The sequence below is a fragment of the Colletotrichum karsti genome, assembly GCF_011947395.1.
Source record: "Colletotrichum karsti strain CkLH20 chromosome Unknown Scaffold1, whole genome shotgun sequence".
Lineage (NCBI taxonomy): Eukaryota > Fungi > Ascomycota > Sordariomycetes > Glomerellales > Glomerellaceae > Colletotrichum > Colletotrichum karsti.
The window spans coordinates 1,510,890-1,523,876 of NW_024065901.1; the positions used below are offsets into that span (position 1 = coordinate 1,510,890).

General features: G+C 55.0%; 2 protein-coding genes across 2 annotated transcripts; both read left to right on the forward strand.

Moving 5' to 3' along the window:
- Positions 1-4,733: 4,733 nt before the first annotated feature.
- CkaCkLH20_00346 (uncharacterized protein) lies at positions 4,734-9,064 on the forward strand (the record flags this gene model as incomplete). The annotated part of the gene is made up of 3 exons (XM_038883066.1): positions 4,734-4,888; positions 5,547-5,682; positions 7,517-9,064. The coding sequence occupies 3 exons, from the start codon at positions 4,734-4,736 to the stop codon at positions 9,062-9,064; spliced, it is 1,839 nt and encodes a 612-aa protein (XP_038751771.1).
- An 893-nt stretch (positions 9,065-9,957) lies between these two features.
- Positions 9,958-12,033, forward strand: CkaCkLH20_00347 (ring-15 protein; the record flags this gene model as incomplete). Its single annotated transcript, XM_038883067.1, has 1 exon — positions 9,958-12,033. One exon carries the CDS (start codon positions 9,958-9,960, stop codon positions 12,031-12,033), a length of 2,076 nt encoding a protein of 691 aa, XP_038751772.1.
- Between the last annotated feature and the right edge of the window lie 954 nt (positions 12,034-12,987).

Consider the following 12,987-nt stretch of genomic DNA (forward strand, 5'->3'; position numbering starts at 1 on the left):
TAGATTGATCCTCCTGCGAAGCGGCCTATCGAAGTTTAAATACCGACGTTGTATTTTGTGTGAATATGTGATGAGTATCTAACCCAGGTCATCGAATTCATAACATCGCTGGTCTTCGTCCATGTTCACTTATACAGCAAAGCAACACTACATGAACAGACACTGATCTCTGCTGACAAGAACTTAACACGCATACAACACTGGCTGTTGAGATTGGATCATCAACCTGGACCTCGAGAGTTTTCAACCCAATGGTGTCAGCGACAGCACGGTCAATTCATTGGTGTGTTTGAGTCAAGAACGTAACAGCTGCGATTTATATACGATGGCAGGAAGCGATGCGACGTTCGTTGAATGTGACGCAGAGCGCAGCTAGACCAGAAAGACTAACGAACAAGTGCGTATGAAGACATACGGAAGATATCTTACCTGGCAGGCTTCTCAGTGTGTCCGTGGCTCAAATATGTAGAAGAGATCTTCAAGTCAGATTGAGCCTGTGTCGTAAGGGACACAAGTCTAGGATAAATATACGTCGCCGTGACTGAATTCTCGAGACACTACAGGCAATCAGAGCGATGATGCTCGGACAAGGACGATTTTGACATTTCGGCAGATTAATCGAAAGCGATATTCTGAAGGGTGTATGCTATCATTCCTGGGACGACAAGTACTTCGCCAGGTGTTCGATACCGACGTGTAAACGCCTTACAATAGCCCAAGAACGACGATTACGGACGGAAACAAGATAGAAACAGGTGTCCAGACCGCTCGTCAGATACTCCGTATGGCTTGTCATGTTAACAGCGATCCATGGATGACTACAGGCCGAGGTTGCCAATTCGACGACAGCGGCCGCTCGACTTGTCTAATTGTCGTTCAGAAAGTTGACAGACATGTTGGAGAGCCTAAATGATCTCCGTCAAGTCCACGCTTATAAAGAAGCAGGAGCGCGCCGATCGAGAGAAGGCTGTGTGTGGCTGATCTCGATGACGCAAAGTCGCTGCGCCGAAACTTGGAGATGCCCTTCTGATGTATCAGCATGAGTATCATCAACAAAGCCCACATAGGCCTCCGTCGCTGTATATAAGCAACAGAAAGATGTATCACTGCCAGGGTTCTGTACGTCCCAGGTAGACTGCGTAGTTCGGTTTGAGGCAAGGTTGTAAGAATGAGTGGGCATCGTACCTGGAAAGCATCCGACTCTACAATTTCCAAAGGACGTCAAGATTCTTTTACTCATGGATGTGGATGAGCACTATGATTCTATATCCTCCGAACATTGAAGAAGGCGGCTGATTCACCGTTGCCGTTCTTGAGTTGCACCTCTTGATAGGCCTTTAAGTCAAATTTATGAGCATCCGTGGCGGACACGATATATTTGAACCGCTTTGTATGACCTGGATGTTCAAACATAGTTTGATATTGCCCCTACTTTGCCCGGAGATATCTGGCAGCGGAGAAGGCGAGGATGACGACGACCAGACGGCTTGCGACTTTGACTTCCATAATCATAGAGGTTCAGTCAAGACCTCAGCGAAGCAGCCTGGCCGTGAGAGCCCATGGTAGGAAACCTTTCCACCGGAAAGACGATTACAAGTGACCATCACAGGCTCGCATACAAGATCACTAAGCTGAAGGGCACGAAATGCGATGTGTAATCCAGCTCTTTCACCTCTTCTCATCTTGATTCCACCTGTAAGCGCACTGAAAAGTTGCCGTTCCTATTCGTCAACCACTCATCTGAATAGTCTCACCCTGTTGGCTTGAACAAGGAGCGCATGGAACCATGTGCGCATGCAAGGCACTCGAGAGAACAGCCGTAACCTCTGAAGAGCTCGAATCAAGCTTCTTTCTCGCGCTCGTGGGCTGAGCTGACTGGGCGCCCACTCGGAAGAGCAGCAATGCGAGGAAACGTTCAATGGCAGGCAGACTTGGGAAAGAAAAAAGAGAGTTGCGTCTGATGTTTGACACGTGCGGGAACTGTGACGTCGGCTTAGTGGCAGGTTCCGGGGAGTGGATGGGTCTGTTCGCTCAACCCCTGAAAACATTGACGCCGTGAAGGAAACCAAGTCATACGTTGATGAAACTTTGCTGTTTACTCGAAAGTTGTGTTCTCGAGATTGCCGTTTGTGTGTAGAAGTTGAAGCCGTCCTCGATGCCAGCAACGAGGATGTCGCAAAACAACCCGGTAAGCATTTTCCCACCGAAGCACGTTCCTGCCGGGGAGGTCAGGCTGTTCGGTCCTTCGTTTCGTCACGACATCGGTTGAACACCTAAGATGGAGGACAAACAGGGATGCGCTGGGCAAGTCGATCGTCATCAGGACGGGGTGAATCAACGGGTCGCGTTTGCCGCAGATTCTGCGATGCGTAATGAAGGTCATTTTTGCTCCCACCTGCGCTCTTACATCAGTTATGGAGCAGCTCCCACTTGGAGAAGAAAATTGTTCGGTGGAGATGGGTCGATCATCGTCGCGCGCGTGATTGCGGCTCTGAGAGGGGGGCTGGGGTGGAAGGGGTTTGGGTCAACGGATGACGAGCGACCATGGATTGTCTCAGTCGGGGAGTGGCCCGGTCTGAGTTCGGAGCTTCCACCCCTTCTTCCCCGCAAATTTCTTAGTGCGGTCAGATTCAGAAATGAGATCCGTTCGTGATCCGTTGAGCTACGGGAAATAACTGTGCCAGATATAGGTCGCGCGCGACTGTGAGATGGTGGAACAACGGGCGGAAGACAGCCACAACTTTCTGGCGTTGAGCCGCCGCTTGACGGACGAGCAGATGAAGGCGCGGCAAGCTGGGATGACTCCGGAAGATGTGGTGAGACGGCAAGGAGCAACTTTACGAAGACCGCACGACGGCAGACTTCATAAGAAGTAAAGACGCATGCCCAAGTGAAGGCAAGTCTGACGCTCGGCTCGGGGTGGTTGCTTCTGCTGTGTGAGCAGTTGCAGGAGACTTGTGTGTTCGGACCGTCTTGTCAGACAGGTAGTTGCAGCGGCTGACGGCAGCAGCAGATTGGGGTTGGCGCCGGCGTGCGGTGGCTGGCTTCGGGTCCAGGGGCGCGCGGGATGTAATATGAGCGAAGCATCTTGGACTCGACGCGGCAGGAGAATATCTTTCGGGGTGGCTGGGTGGCGGGATGGCTTGAGTAATCGAGGTTGGAAGACGAATCCTTGAAGTCAGATCATGGCCGTGGGATTGGTCGATCTAAGTCAGCCAAAAGGCAATAACGAGAGGGTGTCATCCGGGATGAGGATTGTTACAGATGGATGACCTGAAGATAAGGTCAGTAAGAAATCCGTTAGGTAGAGAAGGCCTGCTGGGTTTGAGCTGCGGGCCAAGGATCTCGGCCCTGAAAGTCCGATGGATGTCTGCGGACTGGACACTGAACGTTGCATCGAGTTGAGAACCTAGGTTGATGAATCAAAGCAGCGGTGGCCGTGGCGGACCAGCCGGTGTCAGGAACGAATGCTTACTCTGTACTTTCATCAGTAAGAACAAAGAAGACGAAGAGTCTACCCCTGGATGGCGCGTTGGATGGCGAAGAGAGGCTGTTTGGGCAGTTATTGAGGTACACGAGACGGTGGACAAGAAGTGCGGTGGCGCCTTCGCAATCGAAATTAACTGCGATTTTAGCTTCATCCCACCTCTGAGGCACACACCAAACACCAGACGAGCGTGGTATTCCGGTCTGCTTTAGCATAGTTCAGGTGCTTGCGGCAAGGTAAGGCGAGGCGAGATCAAGCAGGGTAAAACAAGGTACGGAAAAGGAGAGAAAAAACGGTGAAGACGGGAGGTGAAGACAGCAGGGGGTTTCGGAGGCTGGGAATTAGGCAGTTTGGCATATCGTGGTGGTGTTGGTGTTGATTTTTTCTGCGGCCAAGTGGAGAGGCTGCGAGAGAAGGATGTCACCTCAGTACGATAGTTTGGGCGTCGATACATGACGGTGCTTGAGTTGGTCTTTCGATTCGGTTCTAAGCGCAGGAATATGCTTGTTAATGCGAGAAAGGCGCGAGTATGATGGATCCTTCCTGCACCTCATTCTGTATCCCGTACCTCATGTCGCAAGGCACATCATTCGTAGGAATTGCAGGTGCCCAAGCAGCAAGCACGCGGATTCATGAGGTGAGGACGGAAGGTGCGCTTGTCCCATTCTGTAACACTGCGACGCTGTGACTGTGACGCCTCACCTTCTCGACCTTTCCTTGAGCCTAGGTATCCGTAGTCATGCGTTGAGACTTGAAGCTAAGGTATTGCTGAGTGTATTTTTGGCGTGTCATTGCTCCTGTTGCATCTTGTTTGCCGCGAAGAGATGATCAGGGGTTCTTGTCTAGCTGCTTCCTTAATTTAGGTACATAACGTGAAGTATCAGTGGGATATCTTCAGAGAGGCATGGCAAGACTCGATAGTCAGACATTGCATTGTACGCATCAGACTAACGTATGCTGAATCTGACTTGCCTAGGTAGGTACCTTACACAATAAAGAAAACCGTTGAGCAATGTGAAGGGACTCTCTCACCGACTGACCGACCCGAGGTGAGCCGAGACTGGCGGTACGGTGTACACCACCTTGACCTTGTCCTTACCCAGGTGCCTAGATGACAGATCCTGAACAGAGGTGTAAGCGCCCAAGCCAGCAAGTTGTCGTCATTTCAGAGAGGCTCACCGCTGATGATGAAGCATAGCGAAGTCGGTGGGTGGAGCAGAGATTGAGCCCAACCCGCAGGCCGCATATGGCATGTCGCATATCGCATATTGCAGCAGACCTGGACTCTAGACCGCCCACGCCGCACCGCACCATGGACAGCGCGCACGACAGGCACAAGCCATCCGCCGCCGCCGCCAAACGAAACTTCAGAACCCCCGCCGTCCGAGGTCTTCCCTTAAGGTACCTACCTTACTGAACCATAGTACCCTTGGGTGCTCAGCGAATGCGACAAGTTTCCACACACACCCCTCGACCCCAGCAGCAATTACTTCCTGAGCTCTGCCACGCGCGCAAATTGGGGGTTCCCGCCGCTCGATTCTCGACTTTTTCTTTCCCCTCCGATTTTTCTTCCTCTTCTTTTTGCTTCGCAAGCAACGAAACACAAACTCACCTCTCCTCCACCTGTATCCGACGACGTCTATACATTTGCGCCGGTCGGACTAATCGTAATCATCCCGCATCGAAAGAACGAACCCGCGAAATCGAACAGAATGGGCACTTTCAAGTTTACCTGGTATGCTCAAGCTCGCCTACCTACTCTGCCCGCATTCCCCTCTCGCACCCCGCCGCGTTTTGTCGAATTGTCTCTCGCTTGGAATGCCGTCATGGCCGCCGTTCTCTCCTTGCGTCGCGCTTCAGCAGGCGCCGACTGAGCTTGCATGCTTTCGTCCTCTGCCATGTGGAATGCGAACCTTCTTTCACACGATATGCCGCCAGCTTCGGCCATGGCGAATCCACCCGGTGGCATCGAATCGCAAAGCTCCCACAGCGGATTGAAGAAAAAACAGAAAGCCTCCTGTTAAACGGCCAACCTTGCTAACCTTTCCGTCTTTCATAGGGCTCACCCGGCCGAAGAGGTCTACGTTACTGGAACCTTCGACAACTGGACCAAGAGTGAGAAGCTGGACAAGGTCGGGAATTTGTTCGAAAAGACCGTCACCCTCCCCGAGGCCTCGGAGAAGATCTACTACAAGGTTCGTAACCGCCAATTCGGGTGATTTCCTATTTACACATGACCATTGGTTTATTCCATCCGGACCCGGAACCTGGCGGCACCTCCGGATTCCCTTTATCGTGGCTCAATTATGGGAGGCACGCGGCACGAAAGGACTGTGGCAGAGACGACGCCATGGAAAGCAAGATTTGGGAGAGCGACGCCAGAGCATCGATCGAAAGCAGCAACGCCTCGCTCAGCCCGCGACGGCATCCGTGCGCCACATCCACGTCTTCCAGGTCCCTTGTTCAATCTTCGCTGTCTCCCCCGACTGGACTGATTGAAGTCGTGGACTGGAAGGGGTGATGCTGCTTGCTGGGCTAATAGGCCGCACGCTGGTGTGAGCTTTTTTCCCCCAGCTCAAGCTCTCCCAGTCAGCTCCAGAACTGCACTGCGACACCCGGTTCCGGCTCGGATGCGGCACGTCGCATGTCAGACAGCAGAGATTGGGGTTCTCGCAATTTGCTCTGCGCTGCGACTGGTCACCAACCACAATTCCAACCACTGTGCTCGTGGATGGCCTTGGACTGGCTGATTACTGTCTCGCCTGCCGCCTATCCGTACGGAACCCTCTTTGTTATCCAACCTGATTCTGCTCTACCTGGCTGAATCGCTGCCGTTCCCGCTGGGTTCCCTTTGCCTGCGCGCCGGTCACCTCATTTTCCCCCGTCTCGCCCAGCTAAGAGGCGGTCCATCCCGGTCTGGTCCTGCACACGTCGCTGCAATGGGTGTGTTGGGTGGGAAAATGAGAGTCGCACACGCGCAGCGCAAAGCATGTCGCTCACGCGGGTTTCGGGGCTGCCTTCGTGCTGGCCGACCATGCCGGGCTGGCTGCTGGTATGACGCAAGACTCCCTCCATCGCAATTCGCAGTTCGCAGCTCATCGGCGGCGCGGCTGCCTTGGGCAATTTGCGGTTGGCTGGCGGAACCCGAACAGCGCGGTTCAGGTCTCCGCTTTCCTGCTGCCAAAAAAGCAATGAACAAGGTTTTCCAGGTTCATCGCTCCTTTCGAATTGTGTGGAGAGCAAAAGCAGTGGCCAGCGACATGGGTCCCATGCAGCCAGCCTGGATAGGTTCGCATTGTTTGGCTTAGCATCAGCGGAGCGGCAGGAACCATACTGCACACTATCAGCGACAGCGACAGCCACCAGCCATCGTCACTGGAGGGGCGGCCACCACCATCACCACCCGGCCCTACTCTCGTTTCATGCCTGCGAAAGATACGCGCAAAGTGCAGAGAGCCCTCAAAGGAATTGCCTTCAAACGGTACCATGTTGGGTACGAAAGGTACCGACCAGAAATGTCTAGCATCGGCGTTCCCTTCTATGGGTTCCCATTGTTTCTGGTCGCGGGTGTTTGCGCCCTCCCAAGTCCTTACCTCGTTGGGGCCGAGCTAGGGACTAAAGGAAGGTAGCACCACACACACGGCACCAGGAACAAGCTGCCATCCCATCCCGGCCAAGGAACACCCAGCGTCAGGAACCGCCGCCTCGCAATTTGCCTGAGTTGTGCGGCGTTGGCGTTGCCCTCCCACCGAGCCTGCTGCCATTGATTGCCATACCTTTCTGGTCTGGTCTGGTCTGGCCTGTCTGGCCTTACCTTCCTTTTCTTTCTGGACCGGGGGTCGCCTTTATAACATCGGCATCTCCCAGATCGCGCCAGCTGACCCCAATCTGCCGTCCGCGCGTCGTCATATTGCCCAGGATCCATTGCACCACCGCTTTGCGCTGCCCACTGATTCTCGCTTAAAAACATTGTCATCGTAACCCGTCGCGTCCAATCTTACTGACCTGCTCTCTTTTCTCTCTTTATAGTTCGTCGTCGACAACAACTGGATCACAGATCACACCGCGCCTCAAGAACCCGACCACGAGGGAAACGTAAACAACTTCCTGACCCCCGACCAAATCGTCAAGGAGGACTCTTCCGCCGCAGTCATGAACACCGTCACCCCCGAGTCCACCACCGCCGCCCTGGCCAAGGACGTGCCCCTCGAGAAGAACGAGGACAAGCTCCCCATGGCCACCCCCTCTGATATTCCCGGCGGCTTCCCCGCCACCCCCGCCAACGAGCTTGACAAGGTCCTTGGCGTCAACCCTCTGCCCGCTCAGGACGTCACCGCTGAGCCCATCAAGGTTGAGGCTGGCGAGCCTCTGCCCGCCTCCGTCAAGGCTGGCGACATCAACGAGCACGTCAAGCTGGACAAGGAGGGCTACGAGGATGCGAGCGCCCTGCCTGGTCTGTCCAAGGAAGAGACTACCATTCCCGCCGTCACCAACAACACCATTCCCGAGTCTAGCTTGCCCGTCGCCAGCGTCGCCGATGTCACTATTAACAGCGCCGCCCCGACGTCCACCACTGCTGCTCTCGCTGCTGAGGTCCCTGTAGAGACCAAGAAGGCCGAGGTACCGGAGGTTGTCAAGGAGAGCCAAGAGAAGGCCCACGTCGAGCCTGAGGCTAGCGCCAACCCTGAGGCCGTCCAAGAGAAGGCCGTCGTTGAGGATGAGCTCCTTGAGAAGGTGCCCACCGCTCCTTCTACCTCCGAGGGTACCTCCGGCTTCGGCACCCAGAAGTCCGAGAACGTCGGTACCATTGCTGCTACCGCCGCCACTGCTGGTGGTATCGCTGCCGCCGCCGCCATCGCCGCCAAGGACACCGTTGTCGAGGCCGCCACTCCCGCCGTTAACCAAGCCTCTGTCGCTGCTACCGACGCTGCTGCCAACCTCCCTGAGCCTGTCAAGGAGAGCCTGCCCGTCCCCGTCCAGGAGGCCATTGGCGCTCAGACCAAGGAGGAGACCCGCGAGGAGGTTGCTCCTGAGGTCCCTGCCGTTGTCAAGGAGGCCATCACCGAGTCCGGCAAGAGCCCCGAGGCTGCTGCCAACACCGAGGCTGTCATTGAGAAGAAGGAGGTCGAGGCTGAGCTCCTGAAGGAGGTCAAGACCGTCCCAGCTGTCGGCGAGCAGGCCGAGCCGTCCAAGACCGAGGCCGCCAAGGAGGAAGTCAAGGAGACTAAGGAGGAGGTCAAGGAGGGCGACAAGTCCAAGACCGAGGCCGTCAAGGAGGAGGCCAAGCTTGCCAAGGAGGAGGTCAAGGATGCCGTCACCAAGGACGAGCCCAAGAAGGAGGTCAACGGTGCCAACGGCACCAACGGCACTCACACCGTCAACGGCACCAACGGTGCCACGGTTAAGGAGCCCGAGGCTCCTGCCACTCCCTCCAAGGCCGCCTCCACCGTTCCCGAGTCGACAGCACCAAGCACCACCAACAAGGCTGCCGACAGCCCTGCCGGTACCGAGAAGAAGAAGAAGAACCGTCTGAGCGCCTTCATCGGCAAGATCAAGAGCAAGGTGCACAGCAAATAAGCGGCTTAATGAAATTTGCCGTCGTGTTGCGCGTCAATGGGAGGCTTCGTCTTTTGCCTCATTTCATACGGTTTATGTCGGGTGCTGCGTATTTGGTTATTTGTCGTTTCTATGATTCCCCCGGTCCACTTTGCATGTGCAAGAGCTCGAGAGGTAGAACGAAGCATGGCAGCTAGGTGCTGAGGACGTTGGAAGCAAGGGCACGTGGAGGAGCCTCTATAATCAATTGAGGATGCTGTGGGCTGCTGCCTCTCTTACTTTTTGCTGCTTTTCGTTGGCACTTCACGGCTCATCTGCATCGGACTATCTTGTACCATAATACCTCGTTTGAGCCTAATCTGCATATGATCCACTCAGTCAATTTGAGTGATTACAGTGACTGCCGACTGTGAGTGTCAGTGAATGCGATGACGTCGACGTCTTAAGGGAGGTGAATGACACCAGCTGTGGATCTAAACATGTAGTTTCTGAGAGTCTTCGCAATTGGCTCATCTGACTGCACGTTGGCCTTCCTGGCTCCTCCTTCAGTGCAGCATTGAATTGACGGTAATCGCCGATCACGTGATGCTTCTCAGAGTCCCGGCTGAGTACGTACCTGCAATCCCGAGCTTCACTCAGGTCAGTTTCGTCACGGGCGAGTTCGATTTGCCCCGCTACCTAATGACTCTGCACCTGTACGGGTAGTGCTCCTGGTCCTTCCTCTCGACGTCCGATTACCTGATCCCCACCTATCACTCATGGGGTCCGTCCACCTTGGACCCCGTCTGGTTCTACAAACTACAACTCATTTATCACCTATTAGCTCGTTGATCGAAAGTATTGGATTTGGGATTGGGAGCGTATCATTCCTTTTGCCCTACTCAAGTCTTTGAGGACTGGATACCCCGCGACACCTGTCTCTTCTTCCGTCTCTTCGCGCCGCATTGCATCACGACATCGACCCGGGAGGCAACTCTGTCGATCGCCGCTTCCACGGAGGGAGGTCCTTCAGAACACCCACCTCGATCCTTGAGCACCCGAATATGAGCTCTACGCCGTCCAACCTGGGCAAGTCCCTTTCATCGTCGACTTCCCACTCTCCCGCGATTCAACCTGGGCCCGTCGCCGCGAGCTTCGATTCCAACCGCCGACCAGCCCAGTCTAGCCCTTCCCATCCCCAAGCTGCCCCGCGAAAGAGCCAAGGCGCTCGGAAACAGCACAAGATGCAGCGTCGACCGGGATTGGGCGAACACAGGAATCCGGACGACGATGACGCCATGGCCGAGCTGAGGGCGGTCCGAAACCCATCGAGCCGTCGCGGCCAGACTTCCATCACCCATCTGCTCAACTACAGCATGCCGACGCGGCCCTACGCGGATCACCACTCGTATTCTAGAAGTTACAGGCGCAATCCGACATGGGGCCCGGGCTCGGGACACCACGCCAACGACAAGGCCAGATACGTCCACGCCAACTACCGATTCGTTGTATCACCCGAGGGCGGCTACTCCAGCCAGGCCGCCGACGCCGACGTACACATCGATTGGAACAACGTCTTGCAGATCCTGGCTTCGTCCGAGTCGCAGGCCGCTAGCTGCCCGATTTGCCTCTCCGAGCCGGTCGCACCGAGAATGGCCAAGTGCGGACACATCTTTTGCCTGTCCTGCCTGATCCGATTCATGAATACCACCACCGACGAGGACTCGAAGCATGCACGAGGATTGAAGTGGAAGAAATGTCCGCTGTGCGAGGACAGCGTCTACCTGCATGAGACACGGCCTGTGCGGTTCTACGCGGGACAGGAGAGCCCTCTCCCGCGTGTCGGAGACGACGTGGTTCTCCGGCTGATGGCGAGGACTGCCAAGTCAACCCTCGCATTGCCGTGGGAGAATGGCTCAGACGCATTGAATGTGGCGGACGATATTCCCTGGCACTTCGCTGCGAACGTTCTGGACTACGCAAGAATCATGAAGGGTACTGGCGACTACATGGTGGAGCAGTACGACGAGGAGATTTCGGCGCTGGAGAAGCAGGGAACGGAGGACCAACTGCTTTACCACGAAGACGACGAATGGACTCAGAAGGCGATCCGGGCTATCAACGCGGCAAAGGACAAAGTCAAAGACCTCGGCAAGAATGACTCGATGCTACCGAGCGGCTCGAAATCTGGACAGCAGAAGTCTGTACAACCAGATTTTTACTTCTTCGCATCACAACCACATCTGTACCTGTCGGCGCTCGACATCAGAATCCTCAAGACCAAGTACGGCGATTTCTCGGCATTCCCTTCGACTCTGCTACCTCGTGTAGAGCACATCTCAACAGGGCATATCGTGGATGAAATTCAGCGCAAGCGAGCTAAGTACTTGGGTCACCTGCCATATGGATGTCGCATCAGCTTTCTGGAATGTGACTGGACGGACATCGTATCGGCAGACGTCCTGGAGAAATTCGCAGATGAGATCGGCCGTCGGAGGCAGCGTAATCGTGACAAGGCCGTGCAGGAGGAGCGTGAGAGACTTCAATCCGAAAGGGTCGAAGCCGCTCAGTTCAAGAGTGCAGCTGCGATGAGGCGCGACTACGGACCCATCGAAGAGGAACAGGTTCCCGCGTTGAATATGGAGGAGTTCCAGCCGCTATCCAGTCACGTTGGCGCTACCCCGCCAGATCCGAGACTTGGTTTCGAGCAGCTCGCTTCCATTTCGACGAGTCCTTCTACACAGAGGACGGTATGGGGCACGCATGTGGTACACGGCTCGCCGGAGCTAGCGCCGACGCGCCCTGTTGATGACGGCTGGCTCAAGGACGATGAGGTATTTGGTGCTGCTGACCTCACTTTCCAGATGGAGGCTTTGGGTGTCAACGAGCCCAGCGCATCGACCGGTAACAACGGTGGTGGAGGAGGGGCTGGTGGTGGCGGTGGTGGCAAAGGGAAGAAGAAGAAGCAGAAGATCACGTTGATGAGCACAGGCGGGCGAAGAGGAGGGTGATCCAGGACAAGCGTTGAGAAGAAGATCACACTCGAGATTAAGAGTCAGAGCGAGACGGAGAAGGGCGGAGCGGAGGCGTTTTGCTACAATTGCTTCATACAACTCAGAATTACAAGACTATAAGATCATAGGCCATGCTGGAAGTTGGACAGGGTGTGCTGTTCCATACGAAGGCGCTATGGCAGTAAAGAGCATCATCTACCGGCGCCCAATAAATCCGTTGAATTCACTCCTGGCGCCTGAGTGAGTGAGAGGTTTGCTTTGCAGCCCATATGTCACAACACCCACGCGTCTTTGAGTCCCAAGATAGGCGCAGACCCCGGAGATGAGTTTTTGGAAGGGGTTCGTGAGCTATATAAGGTGCCTGCTTCTGCTATTGTAGACTTGTCCAGTGCAAAGTGTGCCTTTCGCTTCTGACTGTGAAAAACTGAGGACGTGGTATGGTGCCTCTGGGACTCGCGTTTTGCGGATCGTTATCGCCGGGACAATCGCGGGCTTTCCAGACATTCTCCGGTTTGGACAGAATACTTGGATGGCAGTGAAGACGGACGGCGTTGGGAATACAGGTTATGGCTCGACGTGGTGTCTGGTTCGAAGGCGTCGTGAGGTTGGTGTTCATGGCTGTGGATAGCCCCCATGACTAAGGTATTGCACCAACCTGAACATGAGAGAGATCCATGGTTGCTGCCTGATTTCAGCAAACGGTGTGAAGTGCGTTTCTTATACACGCAAGATGTTTCGTGGACCGCTCTCTCGTGAACCGGATTTGGTATAAAAAGCCTGGATATCCGCAGCGTACAAGATGCTCATGGCGTCAGCCTAGGTGGCATCCGTCGATGTATACACGATTCACGGGTGACTGCTTGCGTAGAAGCCTCAGAAGCAGCTTCGCTGAGGGAAAGCGGCAGGTTTCGATGCGATGTCGTGCTTCTCCGTCCTTGTCTCTCGGTGTTG